Below are 21653 nucleotides of genomic sequence, written 5' to 3' on the forward strand. Positions count from 1 at the left end.
CTAGGCAACGTAGGTGAAGTGTCTTGCCTAAAGACACAACAAGAGAACTTGGTCTGAGCAGAAATCCTTTGACCTTAAGGTTGGAAGGACAAACAAATTTAGGCTACGTTCAGACTGCAGGGCTTAATACTCAATTTGGATTTTTTTGTGAAATCTGATTTTTTTTTGCAAGGTCGTCCACATTTCCAATTAAATGTGACTGTATGTGATCTCTAGTGTGAACTTTAAATGCCCCAAAAGTGTCCCATGTTCAGTGTTTACGGAAGTCGCCTAAACATGGATGCGAGCATTGAACACCTGGTGATTTTAAAGTTGCTGTCGTACTGGAGCTAGAACATGAGGGTGGTCCAGAAAAACATGTAAAAAAATAAAAGTTTTAAATTTCTCGATTTGAACCCAGCAAACATTGACCATAAATACAAAAGCAACAGGGTTAAAATTTCAGTGAAATCCAACATGATTTAGAGGTTGCACAAGCCTTTTTAAGTTTCAAGAATTCTCTCTCAAATAACAAAAGTGTGTCTGTTTGTCACACTGCTTTGTGTCTGATGAGCTGGCAGGATTACATACTCTACATTTTGCCACTTTTCATTAAATAATCCATTATATTCTTTCAATAAGCAATAATCTCTGCAACAGTCATACCAATTTAGCAGAGACAGAATAGTTGTCATATGAGATCAACACTCATCAGTTTATAGTCATGTATACTGTATAGCATGACTGCTGAAGACAAACTTTAGAAAAAGGCTATGAGGAAAGATTTGTCAGCTTAACATTGCTGATAGTGTTGGTAAGTAAATTTCTGTTTTCTATATACAAAACCTATGCAATAGTTTGTCAGATTTAATATGAACAGTGCTAATATTAATTAAACACTGACTGATTTTTTTTAAGTTTGTACTAAATTTAGTGGATTCATGCAAGAAAGAGAGGGATCACCTCACGTTCCCCACTGTCTTGATGCAAATGGAAGCTATGAACAGAAGACCCTCAGCAATTTTGTGACCAAGAATACAAATGCATTCTTTACTATTCTTGGTCTGCCACAGTCATTTCTGCAAATGCCACCTGAAACATGGAAGGAAAATGAGGAGTTCACTTATGCAGAGAAGGTCGTCCGATCCCTGAAAGTTGTGAACGACACAGCAGAACGGGGAGTGAAGTTGATCCAGGACTTCAATGCTATATTAACCAAATCAGAAGAACAGAAACAATTCCTACTACAGCTGGTTCAAAATCACAGAAAAAGCTACCCTGACTCAAAGAAAAGACACAGTTGTCAAAGGTCTTGCCACTTCTTCAAGTGAGCAGGCAGTTTGAACTGACTTGGTTATCGGGTTAGTCATTTTCATCAAATGATAATTTTTTTATATAAGTTTCATTATATTATGTTACAACATGTGCTTTATGCATATATATTATATAAATATATATATATTAAACCTATAGCATACAAGGAATAAATACTTTGAAAATTTATATTTCTGCTGATTTATACTATTTGGCTAATAAAGAGAGATAAAAAGGTGATTTTTCTATGGTGTTGTGCAACCTCTAAATGTCATTTAATGTAGCTCAAATTTTTATGTGTTAACTTTAACTGGTAGTAGGCCAAAATGCATGGTTCAAATTAGAAGAAAAAAGAAAAAAGTTTTTTTGGGTCACCCTATAGAACATGTACAGCTTATTTGTTTTAAGGAGGAGATTGAGAAGGAGAAGGACAAGGTTTATGGCCATGGCGTTTTGTGGGGCAGTGGCAGCAACGTCCGTAGAAAGGAACGTGTGGGTGCAGAGTCGCAGCCAAGAGTGGTGGGCTTGCTGTATGATTGCTCCGCTGCTTCACTGACACGGAGTTCATACACAATTTTCATATGACGAGAAGAACGTTTGTGTACATTTGTGAATGTGTAGGTCTGATGAATGCGACCTGCCCGTTCAGACTGAAGTCGCGTGTCAAAAAATCGGATATGTATCGGTTTTAGGAGCACATATCCAAGTGGCCTGGGTCGCATTTTAAAAAATCGGATCTGTGTTGTTTCATGACATGTCATTAAAAGCTCAGGTACAGGTGGCATACGGGTGAAAAAAATCAGATTTCGGTCACTTCAGGCTGCAGTCTGAACGTAGCCTTATTTATCTCAATAGAGAATTTTCAGACATATGGTTTAACTTTCTTCACCTACAGAAAGTTACACAAGATTGCTTTAAGTTCATTTTACAACCTGCATACATCTGCTCTTGACTCCCCCTGCTGGCTGCTCGCACACAGTACTCCTCTGCCACTTTATATACCATTGTAATTGTTATCTATGACATTGTAAATATGATGGCTTGCTCAGGCTAAAACAGCAGTCGGTTCAGCAGGTGAGAAATCATTATTGGGCTTTAACACTGGCTCTGTGACCCGTCTGCTGTAGCCTGCAGAGAGGAGCTTTGTGCTGACAACAACTGTTCTCTCTTTGTCAGAAAAATAGTGTGTGCCCTTGGAATAGGCCAGCATGGGGCAGTGCCAAGCCACAGCGTGTATCCTCCTATCTGCTTCATTATACTTTAATCACTCTTTCTCTATATAACGCAGCAGCAGAGGGAACACTCACTTTTTCTCCTCGGGTAAGGGAAGTGCAGAAATAAAAGTGCCTACCTGTTCTTTCCCTTCGTCTGAGGCAGAGGACGGTGGCGATGCAGATCAGGGCAAGAGACAGCAGGGCGGTGAGAGAGCCCAGTAGCACCACGGCAACATTGGAGTCGCCGTCCTCCAAGACCTCTGCGACTGAAACATACAGATAGAGACGTCGTATGTAAAACAAGACAAAATGTATAGGTGTAATTTAAAAGGGCCCATTTTACACTATTTTCTGATCTATTTTATAATGTTGTTTCCTCATCACAAACATACTTGGAGTCGTGTTTTGTTTCATTCATGCACTTAACACACAAACCCTGCATATTTAGGCTGAGTTCTTCTCTCAAACAGAAAATACTTTGTTCCACCTTGTGATGTCATGTGCTCCAGTGTGTTTTTAAACTCCATACACCTTCACTACGATCATTTGGATGATTTCAGCCCTAGAATTGCCTAATTTCAGCCCAGTCTCTGCTGAACACAAGGCATGACATCACAAGGTGGAACAGAGCATTTTGAGATTTGATATAGACAGACTAATAGTTATGGTATGTTTTTCATGAGGTAAAAACATCCTAACATTACCTAAACCTCACAAGAGTCAGTTTTGTGTACTACCTTTAAAGGTGAATGTCATTTTCTATGTAACTTTTCTTGTGGAGAGACTGCCATCTACTAGCCTGATTCATCAGCCGGTTACACTTCATGGAAACCGTCTGATCTCGCAGCATTAAGGATTCGTTCACTCGACGGTAGGTGAGTACTTTTTTTATTTAACCAATCACTTCTATTTGGTCTTGATGTAATGCACCAAATCAAGTAGGAAGAAGGGCAATAACGTTCTTTCCCCTAAAATTCACCATTCTCTCTGTTCTGGCTTTAAATCCTCGATCTTGAGAATCGTTGCCAACACTGTCTGGCTTCGTCTTCATCCATCTTGACCACTTTGTTTACTGTTGTGCTGTACCACAAAAGGGACCCAGACAGGTGCTTGAGTTTGATGTCATGGCTTCACAGCTCTTCACTGATTAGCCGGTGCGCGGTCTACAACTTCTTATTTTACCTGGAATGCTCCTCAGTATGGCATTAAACTCATCCACCTCTATGGAAACAATCAGGTGGCTAAGGCCAAGTTATAGGTCAGATCTGTTGAGAGGCGACCCTGCTCAACACAGGTAAGTTTAGTGGAATACTGTAGAACATTCCAGACAAAGCAATAATCCATGAAGACAACCAAGGTGGCAAACTTTTCACCAGAAAAATTACATAGTGCACCTTTATTCGTCAGTTTAGCAGCTCTCAAACTATAGTAAAAAGACTTTTACTCCTTTTCAATCCTGTTCAAAAATGTAGTGGAGTATAAAGTACAGTACCTGTTCTCAAATGTAGTGAAGAGAAGAAAAGTATCCACTGTAAAATCTACAAATACCTTTTCCTTTGCTACCTTCCATCTCTGCTATATTGTAACTTATAAATTAACATGTTCATCTAGTCTTTATTTGATTCTGTTTTTATATTTGGGGAACATATTTTACTCAAATGCCCATATTATAATCTTTCAGATTTTTTAACTGTTTTGTATCATTCACCAAAATACACTCTATACTTTTGACCCTAAGAACTGTTTTATACGTTTTATAAGGCTTTATAACGTCTTATAAAACGTATAAAGGCAATGAAAATCAGTTTGTCAGCCTAAGGGAAGGTTTAGAGCAGTTGAAGATCTGAGTGCAAAAGAAGTTCTGTAGTTGTTTTATTCTCTCATTTCTATTCAGATGTAGGCGCAGTTCTGTTGAGTAAGTGCTTTAGAAGTGGTACAAGTGCAGCTGCAAATGGAATCAAAATTGAGGTTAAAAAACAGCATGTTTAAAAATCATTCAGGAGAGAAAATGCAACTGTGGCGTTCAAACTCATGAGTCAACTCTTATTTATATTATAAATCAAAGTTAACAGTTGTTTCTTTAAAGGGCCCATAGTTTCTGATATATGCTCTAATCTTCTTTCCTCATCAAAAACAGATCTGGAGTTGTGTTTTGTTTCATTCACACATGTTTAACACACAAACCCTGCATATTTAGTCTTCCGAGAGCTCCTTGTGATGCCAAGAGGATAATACAAGCTCCACTGTGTTTTTAAACTCCATACATCTTCACTTTCAGCCCTGGAATTTCCAATTTCTAGTAAATAAAAGGTTAAAAAAAACTATTACTTCACGATTTCACAAGGTGGAATAGAGCATTTTGAGCTTTGGAGATGTAGTCAGGATTACAAAATTACACAAACATGTGTGAATATCATTATTGAAAACCCCAAATTGTGTTTAAAGTGTGGGGCAAGGTCGGTAAAGTGTCTTGCCTAAGGACACAATGACAGGTTTGGTGGACAAGCCCTCTAACCACTGAGTCTCTGTCACCCCCCCATATGTATAAGTCTATTGTTACAAGATGAATGTTGCATGAAGTGATGTTGCCAGGTTTGCAGTGTTTCGTACCCACAGTGAGGCGGACGGTGCTGTTGAGTGGCACTGTCATGGCCGACACAGACACCAGACAGTGAACGTCACAGCTGGAGGAAGCTCTCACACTGAGGTTACTGCTGACAGAGAACTGGCCCTGTCCGGTCTGCTCCGAACTCAGGTTATAATCAGCAGTGTTCACCTGCACACAAACACACACACACAAACACACAATAAGGTTATGGTACACTTGATTAGCCAGGCTGGCGCCACCTAGTGCCTCAGCTGAATTTCATTTCTCTTCAGCGACTAGGTCAGGAATTGGAATACACTAGGCGGTTTACAAGAACACCTGAAACGCGAGTCCGAGCACCAGCCAATCAGCGAAGAGTCATACATTCTGTGTTGGCAACGATTCCCAAGATCGAGGATTTAAAGTCGGAACAAAGAGAATGTTTGGTGAATTTTATCAAGTGGAAAGACGTTATTGCCCTTCTTCCTATGGGATTTGGGAAAAACTTAATATACCAGTTAGCACTGTTAGAGACGCATTACATAACGTCACGACCAAATAGCAGCGACTGGTTAAATGATAAGAAGTACCTGCCTACTGTCGAGCGAATGAATTCTAATGCTGTGAGATCAGATGGTCTCCACAAAGTGAAACTGGTTGATGAATCAGGCTAACACTTGATTGCGCCCATAGGGAAATTTGTCTTATGTATTTGACCCAGCCTTAAAGGCCCTATATTACACAAAATTGACTCTTGTGAGCTTTTAGCCATGTTATAATGTTGTTTCCTCATCAAAAATATACCTGGAGCTGTGTTTTGTTTCATTTGTCTGAATAATCCTTCATTATTAGTCTGTTTACATCTCAAAAGCTCAAAATGCTCTATTCCACCTTGTGATGTCATGAAGCAGTAGTTTTCACCTTTTGTTCAGTGGAAATTGGAAATTCCAAGGTTGATATCATGTCCTCACAAAGTGGAAACAGAGTGTTTTCCATTTGAGAGAAGCACTAAATATGCAGGATTTATGTGTTAAATGACACAAAACATTAAACATAGATCAGAAAATAGCATTATATGATATTATAATATGTATTTTAAATTCACATAATAAAAGCTTACTCTAAATGTTACTGCATGTTCAGTATGGCATTAAACAAATATATATTGTATTTATTCAATTACAGGTGTTATTACTTCGCAAAACTACATCAAAAACCTGCATTATTACTGTGAGCAGGTTCACTTCTCCACAGATCTGGTCAGTAACATGGTCTGGGGATGTGGGGGACTCATGGAGAAAGATAAATTAAATGCAATTCTGAAGAACATCTCAGAAAGAAGGTCAGAAAGGTTACACAGTGCACCTTTAAGTATATTTTTGACAACTGAAAAGAGTTATTTGAATCATATAATGTAAACTACATGAGTACTAGCCTCATGTATAAGTAGTAAATGGTGATTTTACCTGTCGACCGTTGAGGTTCCAGTGCAGTGTGGGCAGAGGGGACCATCCTGCTGCCTGACATTCAAACTCCACAGTCTGATCTTTGAAAGCCATTCTCGACTGCCCCAAGATCCTCACTTTGCCCTTTTCTGAGATGAAAAAAAAAACGCACATTAGAATATTTGCATTTTGGTCACGTATTATTATAACATTTGCATATGCATGTGAGAAAGGGTATGCTTTGATTGACACGTGCCCTCCAATATTAGCATCCTGTGTGAATTAAATCTATGGTAATGCGGTGTTGTATCTCTGTGGACTTTCTGACCCAAAATCTGAACTAACTTTGAGATACTTGAAAGAGTCATAGCACTTTTAGTTAAAGGTGAACTACTGTATGTAACTTTTCTGGAGAAGTACAGTACAACATCTGCTAGTTTGATGCTATTGCTTTGCCTTTATAATGTTCCGCAGTAGGGGTGTAATGGTGCATGTATTCATGCCGAACTTTTTCAGTACAGGACATATGGTTCAGTGCAGGGCAGAGTTAACGCAATTTGTGTGTGTTTACATTCCGCGACTACATGTGCAGCGACACGAAGGCTCAGCTCTTTAATATTCACGAGAGAACATGTTCCGTGACTGGGGTAGCAGTGTTTCCTGGAGCGCTTTATAATTAGGGCGGCCACTTTGACAATAATTGCCCCCCGCCTTGATTACGTTTCTCCAAACCACGTGAATCCTCGCAAAACTACAATCGACACCCCCCGATCCTCACACCCCCCCTAGCCCCCCACACCCCACCCTCATACCCGCGACCTCTGTCTCTAGAGAAAGGTTATTTTTAACGACTGGGGACATCATAAGTCCCAGCAGATCTGAGTGCAGACCGTCAATATGGCGGCCAAAACAAAAACGTTCACATGACTGCAGGGTCTCCATATAAAGCAAAAATTACTCTTGTGAGCTTTTAGCCATGTTAGAATGTTGTTTCCTCATCAAAAACAAACCTGGAGTTGTGTTTTGTTTCATTCAAACATGTTTGAGTAATTAATTGTTCATTATTAGTCTGTCTACATCTCCAAAGCTCAAAATGCTCTGTTCCACCTTGTGATGTCAGTTTTCAATTTAACAGCAACAGTACTTTCTACCTTTTGACCTCAAAATCCGAGGTACGTACCGAACCATGATTTTTGTGTACCGTTACACTCCTCTTCCACGGTTTGGCATTAAAAGTCCTATATTGTGCAAAATTTACTCTTGTGTGAATGAAAAAAAAAACGCAACTCTGAGTATGTTTGTGATGAGGAAACAACCTTAAAACATCAGAAAATAGTGATTCAAAGAAGCTCTATTTTACTTCTATGGGGTTAACTGCTAACACATAACATATTTGCATTGCCATGTTCCCTTTTGTTTTTTCATACTCCCCACAAACAACATATTATGTATTATAAGTTTCATTTTCATTTTCACTTTGCTCTCCAGGCTAAGTCACTCACTCCCATATTACACCATCCTTTCTGCCTCGTAAGATGTGATTCTTTTACTATAATTTGTGTTAGTCTTTGAGAATAATCCAAAGATAAAAACAATAACAGCTTTTTTACACCCTTATTTGATTTTCTTCATCGTTCGTGCCAATATTCATATAAACCACACTGTAAAGTTCAAGAGATCACTTTTCATTTGCCTCTTTGCAAATTATTTTATTTTCTATCTGTCTTGGTGATTGATCTCTTGCCTCTTCTCTTCTCCTCTCTCTGCCAAATAAGCCACTTAGCTCCGTGCTCGCTCCAGTCCCTCGTGTGCGGAGTGTACAGGCTGTGGCGGTGCACAGAGCGGCCGATTGCTACAGACAAGAGATGATTACAGGAGCCGGGGAGGGCTGTCCACGGGAATGACATGTCGGAGTTGATTTAGCGTCGAGCTTGTGATGCTGTGAGCGCGTTATTGGCTGTGCCCGTCCTCCCCCAAGCGCTGATTTGGTGTCATAAACTTACAGTGAAATGGAGAGACGTTGGTGAAGGAACAAAGCTTTACATGGGAACAATAGAGTGACGTGTTCTGATGAGGAGGTACAGATGACTGACAGATGATGGGAGGGCGGACGTCTTTGTTTGTGGGAGATGAGATGAGGTTTGTCAAACATAAGCAAGCTGTCCAACTGTGGAATAATTGTAGACCTATTATACTAAATATTTTTATCTTCAGCGGTTAATTATGTTATGATGTTGAAACCCAAAACCTGGTTCTGTTTGGTGAGGCTGTGTCCTTCAAAGTAAATGTCAGGGTCGTGTTTACAGCTCTAAGGAAGCATGTCCAGGGACCTGAAAACAGCTAAGAAAACAGTCCAGACCAGGATCAATCCAGGACTGGACCCAGGGGAAACCAAGACTGAACCAGGACTAAACCAGAACTGACCCAGTACTAAACCAACACTAAAACAGTTCTGTACCAGGGTTAAAACAGGACTGAGCCAGTACTGAAAAGGACTGAACCAGGACCACACCACGACTAATCCAGTATTGAACCAGGACTAAGACAGTAGGCTACTGAACCAGGACTAAACAAGTACAGAAACAGGACCAAACTGGACAGAACCAGTACTAAACCAGTGCTAAACCAGAACTGAACCAGGGCTAAAACAGTAGGCTATTGAACAGGATTAAACTAGTACTGAACCAGAACTAAGCCAAGACTACAACAGAACTGAACCAGGACTGAACCAGAACTATATCAGGGTAAAACAGGACTTAACCAATACTTAACAGGACTAAACCAGTACTAAACCAGGACTAAGCCAAGACTACACCAGAATTGAACCAGAACTGTACCAGGGCCAAAACAGAACTCAACCAGGACTGAACCAGGACTAAACCAGTACTGAAGCAGCACTAATCCAGTACTAAACCAGGACTAAGCTAAGACTGCACCAGAACTGTACCAGAACTGTACCAGAACTGAACCAGAGCTGTACCAGGGCTAAAACATGACAGAATCAGTAATGAACAGGACTGAACCAGGACTGATCCAGGACTAAATCAGTAATAAATCAGAACTAAACTAGTACTGAACCAAGACTAAGATAGTTGGCTACTTAACCAGGACTAAACCAGTATTAGACCAGGACTAAGCCACGACTACACCAGAACTGAACCAGAAATGTACCAGGGGTAAAACAGGACTTAACCAGTACTGAACAGGACTGAACCAGGACTAAGAGAGTAGGCTACTGAACCAGCACTAAACCAGGACTAAACCAGGACTAAGGTGGTAGGCTACTGAACCAGGACTGAACCAGAAATGAACTAGGTCGGGAACCCACTCAGACCAGGATTAAACCAAGTCTGAACCAACGGGACTTAACCACGACCAAACAAGGACTATGCCAGGCCATCACAAAAACAAAACAATTTATTAAAGTATTTGTATATATATATTTAAATAGACTAGAAGTTTACCTTGATTTTTGATCATTGTAGTTTAAGCCTTTATGTTATATGTGCAATTCTTAACAGTTCCGTGCATTTATGTGTTAAATCTGCTGATAAAGTTTCTGCTGCTGGAAGGATATTGTATTTGTATGAGGTACAAACAGTCACAGTTTCTGTATTTGACTCAAACGATGTGATGTGCTGTAGTTGCCTCCTTCATTGTAGCTTTTCATTCCTTTAAAATCTGTTCTTTGTCAAGTTTGTCATCCAGGGTGTTTACATTACATTATTTTTCTGTCTTGAAGATTCGCATTAATAGCTTTTTTGAAACCTGTCAAATGCACAAATTCAAATGCTCTTTATATCAGTGTGAGGTAAATTTGAGTTTAAAGGGTCAATATTACGTTATTTTCTGATCTGTTATAATGTTGTTTTCTTGTCAAAAACAGACCTGGAGTTGTGATTTGTTTCATTTACACTGAGTTCTTCTCAAACTGAAAACACTCTGTTCCACCTTGTGATGTCATGTGGTAATACAGGAAGCGCTTAACTACCTCAACATTCTTTGTTTTATTCAAACAGTTTTGGAAATGCATCTTGGGTCCTACTTCTACTCTAAATGTGACACGAAGTTCCTTTTATAATTTGGCGCAATGCTACTTTTCTGTGTACAACCAGCAAACACTGGCCTGATTCATCAGCTGGTTTCACTTCGTGGAAACCATCTGACCTCACAGCATTAGGATTTGTTCGCTCAACAGTAGGCGGGTACTTTTTTTATTTAACCAATCGCTGCTATTTTGTCATGTCGTATGTAATGCGCCGCTAACAGGGCTAACTGGTACATTAAGCTTTTCCCAAATCCTGTAGGAAGAAGGGCAATAACTTCTTTCCCGTTGATAAAATTCACCAAACATTCTCTTTGTTCTGGCTTTAAATATAAATATAAATATAAATATATGGCTCTTTGCTGATTGGCTGGTGCCCAAACGTGCACTTCTGAGGTTTTTGCGAACCGTCTTGTGTATTCTGATTCCTGACCTAGTCACTGGAGAGAAATGCAATTGAGCAGAGGCACTAGGTGGAACCAGTCTGGTTAAGCAAACACGACTTTTTTGAAGTAATTTCCCCAACACTGATGTAGACAGACTAATAATAATTACTCAAATGTGCATGAAACAAAACACAACTCCAGGTATGTTTTTGATGAGATAATAACATAAAGTGTACTGTGGTCCAAAGTAAGAAAAATGCATGATGAAGGGTTATTTTTTGCCAAAACTTTATTAAAAATTTTTTTAAAAGCTTTTGGACATCAGCCATCTGAGTGTGTTATGCAATTTTTTACTTTTATTTTGCTGTTTCTTGCATTTGCACCTCTACAAGAACTTTGGTGTGGAATTTCTGTTTGATAATAACATTCTAACATGACTTAAAGCTCACAAGAGCTTATTTTGTGTAATAGGATCTTTAAATTTACTTCAAGACTCTGTTCCTTCTCATCAGCCCATGCAGCAGCAGTATTGATTCCTGTAGTGTATCCATAGTAGCTAAAGAGTAGCCTTGTGACTCTTCATATTTACATCAGGCTCATATTGGACAATTAACTCGTAACAGGCGGGAGCGGGGCTGACGACGCACGGTGTACGGTCCAGGGGCCTCGCTGAATTTACGGGCCCCATCCAACAGTAAATTGGGCTCCGCAACACACAAATCAAGGCAGAGTTGCTGACTGTTAACTGGGCGTGCCAGCATGGACAATTAATGGGGGGTCTGTGTCAGGTCCCGGTGATGGTGCAGAGTCCACACATGGGGGCCCGATGCTCCACACACCATTGGGAATGCTGCTAATGTCAGGGCAGATTTGTGGCCTTCACTGCTGTAGATGCTCCCGCCGTGATATACTGGGAGGACAGGGTCATTGGTCCAAATGCAATTCACTTTCGCTGGAGGCAGTACTTCATTAACTCATTTTAACATGAGGTCTCAATTGGATGTGTTTGTGTAAAGGACAAAGGCAGATGGTAAAACGCACAGTTTAATCTACTGTATGTACACATGATGAGAGCTGTAAGCAAAACAGCTGAAATTACAAAATAAGAGAACTTAGCGATCCATGGTGGTTAGGGATGCACCAATGCAATACAGGTATCAGATATTAGTGCTGATATTGACAGTTTTGGTAGATCGGATATTAGCCTCCAAGATATTAGTTTAGCCAATACCTCATTTGGTTTATGAACTGGTGTAATAAGATGATTTGCCATTGTTAGCCCAAAATATCTCGTAATATTAAACTGACAAAGCTGTTCAGTTTTAGGCAGGTTGGCCCCACCTAGTGCCTCTGCTCAATTTTAATTCTCTAAAGCAACTAGGTCAGGAATCAGAATATATTAGATGATTTGCAAGAACCCCGGAAGTTGTAGACCGCACAATCACCGAAGAGCTGTGAAGCCATGACTGGGTCTCTTTTGTGGTACAGTACAACAGTAAATAAACCAGTCGAGATGGATGTGTTGGCAACGATTCTGGAGATCGAGGATTTAAAGCTGGAACAAAGAGAACATTTGGTGAATTTTATCAAGGGGAAAGACGTTATTGCCCTTCTTCCTACGGGATTTGGTGAATTACATACGTCATGACGAAATAGCAGTGATTGGTTAAATGAAAAAAGTACCTGCCTACTATCGAGCAAACAAATCCTTAATACTGCGAGGTCAAACGGTTTCCACAAACTGAAACCGGCTGATGAATCAGGCTAGTTCAGTTTAGCTGTGCAAATGATTAAAAGGTTTTCATTTTTCATTCCGCACTCTTCTCTCTAATTTAATGTCTTACTCTCTTTTTAATTTTATGATAATTATTTATGTTTTGATTTGTTTGTGTTGTGATTTTAATGTATTTGTTATTCTGTAAAACACTTTGAATTACTTTGTGTACGAATTGTGTCATGCAAATAAACTTGCCTTGCCTTCAGTAGATACAAAACACATCTGGATAATTTTTTTACTTACGCTGTTTGTGTTTAAAGGAAAGACATATTATTTTAAGTCTCTGCCCCAGTATTAGCTGATATTGGGTATCAGTAAGCCAAAGTATTGACATCGGTATCAGAATAGAAAAACCTGGATCGGTGCATCTTTAATGTTGGTCATAGTGAAATTAGGTATGAAGCTGCTTCTTTTAAAAGTTTCTGGTCATTTCATTTGTTTTTGGGAGATTATAAGAGTCATTTTGTTAGTCTGACAGGTTGCCCTATAGTGGCATTTAGGGACGGGTCAGATGACAGAGGACAATTTGCCAGTGGGAACATAACATTAAAGAGATGGTAGAAGTGGACAGTGTATTGTGGGTGGGTGTCACTGGCGAGGTGAATACTAAACCCAAGGACACTTTTTTTTTTTTTTTTTTTCAGGCAAGGACACTTCTGTGTTTAGAAAAATGGGTGTTTTTGTCTCTAATACTAAAGTTTGAGGTATAATAAATATTAAAATAGCACTACAAATGAATGTAAATGAAGTAATCTACATCGAGTCATCTTTACTTTTATTTTTAATTGGTTGTTTAATATATGTTTTAGGCGTTAATAAAAGTAGCCTAAGCTCTACTGTGAGACAAAATTTCAATATGGTGCCATGACTACTGTATAGTATTGGTAATTTGTTGGAAAATCTACACAAGTGGCATGGTATTGATCAAACCTTCTTCTGGGCGAGTTTAGATATTGGGCTGTAATTACATAGGGAATTCCCACATGTCGTCTGAGTATATGCAGGTTTCCTCCGCAGTGCTCGCTTCTGGAGATAAGACCTGTCCACAGAAGTGCCGGACACAGCTGATTGTTATCTCCCTCTCATCTCCGCTACGCAGGCCTGACCCAAAGTGAGGCCAGGGTAAGAGGAGGCCAACCACAGCCCGTAAATCCTGCTCGCCGTGACCGCTCAGGAGTTCAGCACTTTGCACCTGGTATTTATAACTAATGGCCGATCAATTTGGGGCCCCCTAGACACCCCCCACTGTCATTAAGAATCTGAGCGCAGCCATCAAACACTCGCCCATAGAGATTGGAATGATTTGCTTCTCATCGTGGGTCCCTAAGGTGCAGCTTTGACCAAAACACTAAAAACTTTTCTCATATCGATTGGTGCACCACGACCTAATAAATCAAGGGCAGTTCATTAGGATGTGTACTTTGGGAGGTGGGCCGGTGAATGGGGTCATATTGTCACAGATTCAAGTTAGTTTAAAACAGTTGGTGCGTGAATTGCTAGGAAATGTTGTCAAATGTAAAACGTAAGCGTGTAATAAAGCAATCAAAACTGAGAAGCATGCTGCACTGATGATAAACTGCTCTGTGGTTTTGGCTGTATTCAACCCAGAGATCTGCTTTTACAACTTTTCGATCTAAATTGCAAATAATTCAGCGTGAGTGAATAAATCTGTATAATCAATAGATTTACGAAGCAGTTTTAATCAGACTAAAAGCTAATAGTTGCAGTAGTAAGTGCTGTAATGATCGGAATGTGTGAATTAAATGCAACATTACTGGCATGATAACAAGTTTCTCATTAAAAGTGAACTAACATGCAGATGTTGGAGATAGCTTTGCCGAAAATGTTCTTCGGTATGGCATTAAACCAGAGGCGGGGCTACGATTAGGCAGCAGTAGGCGGCTGCCTAGAGCCCCCGAAGCTGGATGGGCCCCCCACCAATTGCCCTCAGTGCCACTAATGGCCAAATTTGATTTTCTCTCAATATGACTTTAAATGAGAGTAGTTTACTTATAAACAAGAAAATACCATCAGAATAGTATCTGACTGTCAAATCTATTTTAACTGTCAAAGCATACCCCCTTTCAAGTTAGAATGGACTAGTCAGCTTGAACTTGATTTGAACATAATCATAGCATAATCGTAATCATATGTAATGTATGTAAACATAAACGTAACTCTTCTAGCAAAAAAATATAATTACTTTCAGCTCTGGTTATCTAGTAGGCTACAGAACTAATAAGACAAGTTTCCAATCCATCCTAAGTCAAATAAATAGAGATGTGCATGTCTCAAGAACAAGAAATATAAATATAAATAAAAAAAATAAAAACAGAAACAAAAACGGGCATTATAATTACGGCCCCAAACTTAAGTTCGCCTAAGGCCACCAAATTACTAATTCTGCCACTGACTTTAAACACAAATCAACAACCAACAAGCTTAGTATTATAGCCTTACAGATTCTTCACTACATTTTCAATTGTTATGTTTTATTTTGCCTTAAAAGCAACTACTTATGTACCAGTTATGTAATCTAGGGCCGGCCTCATCCCGTGGGAGTCACAGTCACCAAAACAAACCCAGATGAAGCTTTCTGGTTGGTAGTGAAATGTCAGCTTCAAATCTAAGTAAGTCTGGTTTAGTTTAACTCATTCATAATATCTTATCCCTGGATGTGTCAAAATTTGTATTAATTAATAGTCCATCTTAAATAAAATATATCATTTATAATAAAAATGCATTGCAAATTCCTATGATAAAAAATCTACAAAGACCATAATTCTTTTATAAGTGCCATTTCTACTATTATGACTCAACATTGCAACAAACATGTTCATACTGTGATAGGCCGAACACTTAAACATCATTCTCTAATGTACTGACCGCTATTCTTATAGATCTGTGGTACTGACCTTGCACATAGAGGTAGGCCGTCCTCTTGCTTACTTCCTGGAGGTCACAGGTCACCACTCCCTCGTACTCCCTCTGTGTGTTCTTCAGGACCAGACTCCAGCCTCCTTCCACCTTCACAGCGGTGATGTTGGGGTTTCCAGAGGACACGGGGCCGGACTGCTGGATGATGGTCAGCACCGTCTTCCCCCTCAGCTGCCAAATCATAGCGCCCCACTTTGGTTCATCGGTGGTACAGGTGAAGCGGGCCTCCTCACCTTGTAGGCCTGTGAGCTTCTCTGGCTGCAGCTTCATCTTAGCTCCTCCTGCTATAGAAAAAAAAGTTAGCTTCATACCTGTCATACCTGTGTACCAGTGTTGTAGACCGGTCTTGATCTCGAGACTGACATCGAGACCGCTATATTAAGGTCTTGGACTCGTCTCAGACTCGAGCGCATTTGGACTTGGTCTTGTCTTGGTCTCAAAGGTGCTTGGTCTCGGGCTTGTCTCGGCTTTGAAGGCACTTGATCTCGGTCTTGTCTTGGTCTTGGTGGTGCTTGGTCTCAGTCTTGTCTTGGTCTTGGTGGTGCTTGGTCTCAGTCTTGTCTTGGCCTTGATGGTGCTTGGTCTCGGTCTTGTCTTGGTCTTGGTAGTGCTTGTCTCAGTCTTGTCTTAGTCTTGATGGTGCTTGGTCTCGGCCTTGTTTCGGCCTTGAAGGCACTTGATCTCGGTCTTGTCTTGGTCTTGGTGGTGCTTGGTCTCAGTCTTGTCTTGGTCTTGGTGGTGCTTGGTCTCAGTCTTGTCTTGGCCTTGATGGTGCTTGGTCTCGGTCTTGTCTTGGTCTTGGTGGTGCTTGGTCTCAGTCTTGTCTTGGCCTTGATGGTGCTTGGTCTCGGTCTTGTCTTGGTCTTGGTGGTGCTTGTCTCGGTCTTGTCTTGGTCTTGATGGTGCTTGGTCTCGGCCTTGTTTCGGCCTTTGAAGGCACTTGATCTCGGTCTTGTCTTGGTCTTGGTGGTGCTTGGTCTTGGTCTTGTCTTGGTCTTGATGGTGCTTGGTCTCAGTCTTGTCTTGGCCTTGATGGTGCTTGATCTCGGTCTTGTCTTGGTCTTGGTTGTGCTTGGTTTCAGTCTTGTCTTGGTCTTGATGGCGCCTAGTCTGGGTCTTGTCTTGGTCTCAAAGGCACTTGGTCTCAGTCTTGTCTTGGTCTCAAAGGTGCTTAGTCTCGGTCTTGTCTCTGTCTTGAAGGCGCTTGATCTTGGTCTTGTCTTGGTCTTGATGGATCTTAGTCTCGGTCTTGTCTTGATCTTGAAGGTGCTTGGTCTCGGTCTTGTTTTGGCCTTGATGGTGCTTGGTCTCGATTTTGTCTTGGTGTTGATGGTGTTTGGTCTCTGTCCTATCTCGATCTCAGAGGTGTTTGGTCCCAGTCTTGTCTCGGTCTCAAAGGTATATGATCTCAGTCTTGTCTTGGTCTCAAAGGCATTTGGTCTCAGTCTTGTCTTGGTCTTGATGGCGCTTGGTCTTGGTCTTGTCTCGGACTCAAGGTCTGACACTTGACAACTGCAATCATATTTCTTTACGGCTAGTAAAAAGCCAGCATCAATAACATTTCTATGGACACATCAGACGTTGGACCATTCACCAGAAAAGTTCAAAACTGTGATTCCTGGTTTTGTAACAGCTTGTGTTTTTTGCTGGAGGTTCTGTCTTCACTTTGCTAATTGTACATACAAAAGAGCCCACACTGTTATATACTAATTTACTGCTGCAATTAGCATATAAACTAAGCTAAATTCTACATTGTCTTGGTACAAAGCTAATGAGAGTGTAATATCTCTAGAGGGAAGGTGAACCTCTGACACTGAACTCTCCTCATCACTATCTACAGCTCACATTCAACTAGAAACGCCGCCATTTTGAAGTTCATTAATTGCAAATGCTAATAGACCATAAGCTGGATTTGAGGCAGCCTGTTGCATACGTAAGCATTAAACAACAAGGAGCCGTGCACTATGCAGTTTTAAGGCACGTTTTTAGTCTGAAAAGCTTTTCCACTGCCTGTAAATGTCTCAAATATCAGTTATTTCATCGTTTTTAATGAAGCTAGTTCCTGCATTCTACCATGGATTTATAATAAAAACTGAATAAAGCACTCCCTCTCTGTCCCAGCTCGAGACTGACTAGTGGCTACTCCAGGTACTGCAGCTCCCGGGAGCTTGGGCCCAGAAACAATTCCCCCATAGAAGCACAATGCATTTTGTGGGGAATTCAAACTGCCCGTGTTCGGCTGACAGGGCATCCACAACCTTCACAAAGGTCGGATTTTGTAGGAATTCTTTTCTATTTTCACAACATAAACTTTTTAAAAATTTTTTAAATCCTTCTAAAAGTTAGCTTTGTAAGATTTAGTCTAGCCCTGCTCGCTCAGTTCTAGCAGCTCTTGCTCTGATTGGTCCAAACGCTCCATGCTGTGCACATTACCTACGTCACACAGGCGGGAGGAGCTCGCCTCTACTGAGGAAGTAAATGCGGGAGAGAAAATTATTTTTGAGCCAATGCGCCAATGAGCACAGTACATTGAAACCAATATAATGTCTTCTTGGGTTCACCTTCCATATTTTATTATAGTTCTATGAGTATTAACTATAGAACTATAATAAAATTGTAGTCTTATTATAAATCCATGGTATTAACGCACTGCAGTCTGCCATTGGAATTGTCACTGACCATGGTATAATGCTATTTAATCTGAAGTGATAATAAAACAACAAACCCTGAAGCTCTGGCTCTTCTTCATCAAACTCACAGTGGTAGATGTGTTTGTTCAGAGTGTGTCCAGCTCTTACCTCTGGAAGTGCAGCAGAGCAGGAGGGCCAGGAGAGGGATAGGAGACATCTTTCAATAGTTGTTTTTTAACTTCATTGCTAGGGGTGTTTGAAAGACCTGTAAAAAGAAGAAAAACATATTTCCTTAAAGGTGCACTGCGCAACTTTTCTGGTGGAGGGTTCATCACCTGCTTGTCTCCATGGAGATGTTTCTGGTGTTTCTATTGCTCATAAATGCATTTATTCCTTCTGTGAATAGGAGCAACTTTCCACAGATCTGAATTGTGGAATTGTGGTTTCACCCTCAAATCCATTGTCTTGTGTGGTTCCATCTCCCACAGGTGAATGCTGTAGTTGTGTTCTTGGGTAAGACACTTAATCCACCTCGCCCCCAGTGTTTACGCACACTAGTGTGTGTGTGAATGGGTGAGTGGTTCCTTGTTGTAAAGTGCTTTGAGTACTTTGTAGGTGGAAAAGCGCTGTAAAAATCTGACCATTTAGCATAGTGCTGTAATCTGCTTGTCTCCCTGATGATAGACAGGTTTAATCTATACTGTGGAACGTTCTAGACAAATCAATAACAGTTCCATGGAGACATCAGGTGGCAGACCCTCCAACAGAAATGTTACACAGTGCACCTTTAAACAAGACTGAAGCAAATGACTATAAAACATATTATTCTTAGTCTGGAGTTTTCTGATTGGACAGTGGAGGAAGAGGGGATGTAGGCTACAGTAGGTGGATGTAAGAAAGACAAATTATTTGAACAATCACAAATTAAAAAGTAAAAAAGGAAATTATGCATAAAATCACCGTGTTGAAAGCTCCTATGTTACACAGAATGTACTCTTGTGAGCTTTTCACCATGTTATAATGTTCTACCTCCTCAAAAACATATCTGGAGTTGTGTTATATTTTGTTTCATTCACACATATTTGAGTATTTCTATATTATTGGTCTGTCTACATCTCCAGATCTTTTACCTTTAATTCAGCACAGATTGGCAATTCCAGGGCTGAAAAGAGTTTTTTTCATTTCAGAGAAGAACTCAGCCTAAATATGCAGGATTTGTGTCTTAAACATGAAACAAAACAAAACTCCAGGTCTGCTTCTGATGAGGAAACATTATAAATTAGACCAAAGTTATTACATAGCTTCAGAGATTCTTCACTACATATTTACATCTTTTGTTTATTTTTATGTTGCCTTAAAAGCATCTAGTCAACAGAAGATTTAAAAATATTACCTACTACTTATGTACTATTTGGACTGATATGAAAATCTATGCATCACATACTCCGTCTTTGTAGTACTAATTGCTAGTTTCGGCAGCTATCCATTAATCCAGATACTATTGATCCAAAATGGCCTCTTGTAGAAGGCTAGTAATAACTTCTGTGATTACAGTAACTTTATTTCAACCAACAAATGCAAAGTTTGTCCCCTGAAACTATAGCTCTATGCACAAAAACATCACATTTTGTTGTTAAAAAAGGTCTTATAGCACTCACCTCTCCGCAGTTGAAGTTCCTCCCATGGCAGCAGCGTGTTTGATGTGTGTTTCTGGGTTGTGTCACCCAAAACTGTACTGTCTCATGTTAAATATTACCAAAGTTACTGGGAACTTAGCCCCACAGTGTAAACAAAGCCTGTGAGTGAGTCCACACAAACAAAGGGACCTCTCACTGCTCATCCAGGTTACTCTGCGGAGGAATCTGTTTCATGCAAAAGACAGACGTTTAAATCACACCACTTCATACTGCCCTTGTGTCCTTTTGCCAGACACTTACTATATATTATAATGTTTTTGGATTTATATAACATTCAGTCCATATTTAGTGGTTGTAAGCTTGTAGCCACAGCCGCCCTGGACCAGACTGACAGAAGTGAGACTGCCATTCTGTGCCTCTCTCTCTCTTTGACCACTACATTCATTCTAGGCAATGTGAGTGAAATGCCCAAGGACACAATAACAGTTTCTGCTAAAGCCACTGCTGTCCCACTGCACCACATGGTATTTTCAGCGATTTCTCATTCAGGCCCAACCATCCTTATCTTTCTGACATCAGACTTTGACAAAAAAAAAAAAAGTGAAAGGTTGTATATTACACAAAATTGATTCTTGTGAGCTTTAAGCCATGTTATAATGTTGTTATCTACTCAAAAACATGCCCGGAGTTGTATTTTGTCTCATTCATGTTTGAGGAATCCTGGTTTATTAGTGTGTCTACATCTCCAAAGCTCAAAATGCTCTGTTCCACTTTGTGATATCATGTAGTGGTAGTTTTCAAGGGAACAGCTACCTGTAGTTCAGTAGAAGTGGCAATTCCAGGGCTGAAATTATCCAAATGATTCTAGTGAAGGTGTATGAAGTTTCAAAACATGTCATGTTTTAATACAGGAGGACTTCTTATTTTACCACATGATGTCAAAAGGTGGATCAGAGTATTTTCAGTTTGAGAAAAGAACTCAGCCTGCATGGGTTTGCATGCTAGGCATGTGCGAATGAAACAAAATGCAACTCCAGGCATGTTTTTTTATTAGGAAACATTATAAAATAGGCCCTTAAAACACTGTTGAAGCTGTGTAGAAACTGGAAAATGTAATGTAAAAGGACATGGAACAGGGTCTAAAGCAGGGCTGTCAAACTCAAATTCACAGAGGGCCAAAATTAAAAACTGAGACTAAGTCGTGGGCCAAACTAAATATTTATTGAAAATTTTCAGCAACATCTGCATGTTTTCTCTTCTTTTGAGATATATAATGTTAAACTTTTCTTATTAAAATAAATGTTTAATAATAGTTTTGCTTAAACACTGAATCCAAAACTAGTATAAAATTAAATAACAACAAAATTGTAAATAAATAATGTCTCTATAGCCTATCTGTAGCTGGCAGCCAGCACTAATATATATTTGACATGATCTTGCAGGCCAAATATAATTATATTGAAGGTCATATTTGGCCCCCAGGCCCGAGTTTAACATGTCTGCTCTAAAGCATTGTTTCTGGGACTGGGTTGCGACCCTCGATCTTTTGTCACGATCTGCATGTAAGTCTGCAATATACAGTTCTGACACAAGTTGAAATGTTAAGACATGTTTTGTATAATTTCTAATCTTTTTGTAATTACTTTATTGCCTATTTTGTTCCAGTATTGCTGGTTCAATTGAATGTTGAAAAGAAAAAGAA

At 39.9% G+C, this 21653-nt stretch overlaps 1 protein-coding gene across 1 annotated transcript in view; it reads right to left on the minus strand.

The window, feature by feature from the left end:
* Positions 1-20044, minus strand: part of LOC110171911 (immunoglobulin superfamily member 5-like) — a 32302-nt gene extending 12258 nt beyond the window's left edge. Inside the window, exons 1-6 of the mRNA XM_020937717.2 lie at positions 19973-20044; positions 18483-18579; positions 15663-15968; positions 6561-6688; positions 5118-5283; positions 2645-2773 (exon numbers count right to left, since the gene is read on the minus strand). Of these exons, the coding sequence (XP_020793376.2) occupies positions 2645-2773; positions 5118-5283; positions 6561-6688; positions 15663-15968; positions 18483-18531 (778 nt within the window). The 5' untranslated portion in view covers positions 18532-18579; positions 19973-20044. The remainder of the gene's footprint in view (positions 1-2644; positions 2774-5117; positions 5284-6560; positions 6689-15662; positions 15969-18482; positions 18580-19972) is intronic.
* Positions 20045-21653: the final 1609 nt, after the last annotated feature.

This window comes from Boleophthalmus pectinirostris, unplaced genomic scaffold (genome assembly GCF_026225935.1).
Source record: "Boleophthalmus pectinirostris isolate CB_2022bp ecotype Guang Dong unplaced genomic scaffold, ASM2622593v1 HiC_scaffold_9, whole genome shotgun sequence".
Classification (NCBI taxonomy): Eukaryota; Metazoa; Chordata; class Actinopteri; order Gobiiformes; family Gobiidae; genus Boleophthalmus; species Boleophthalmus pectinirostris.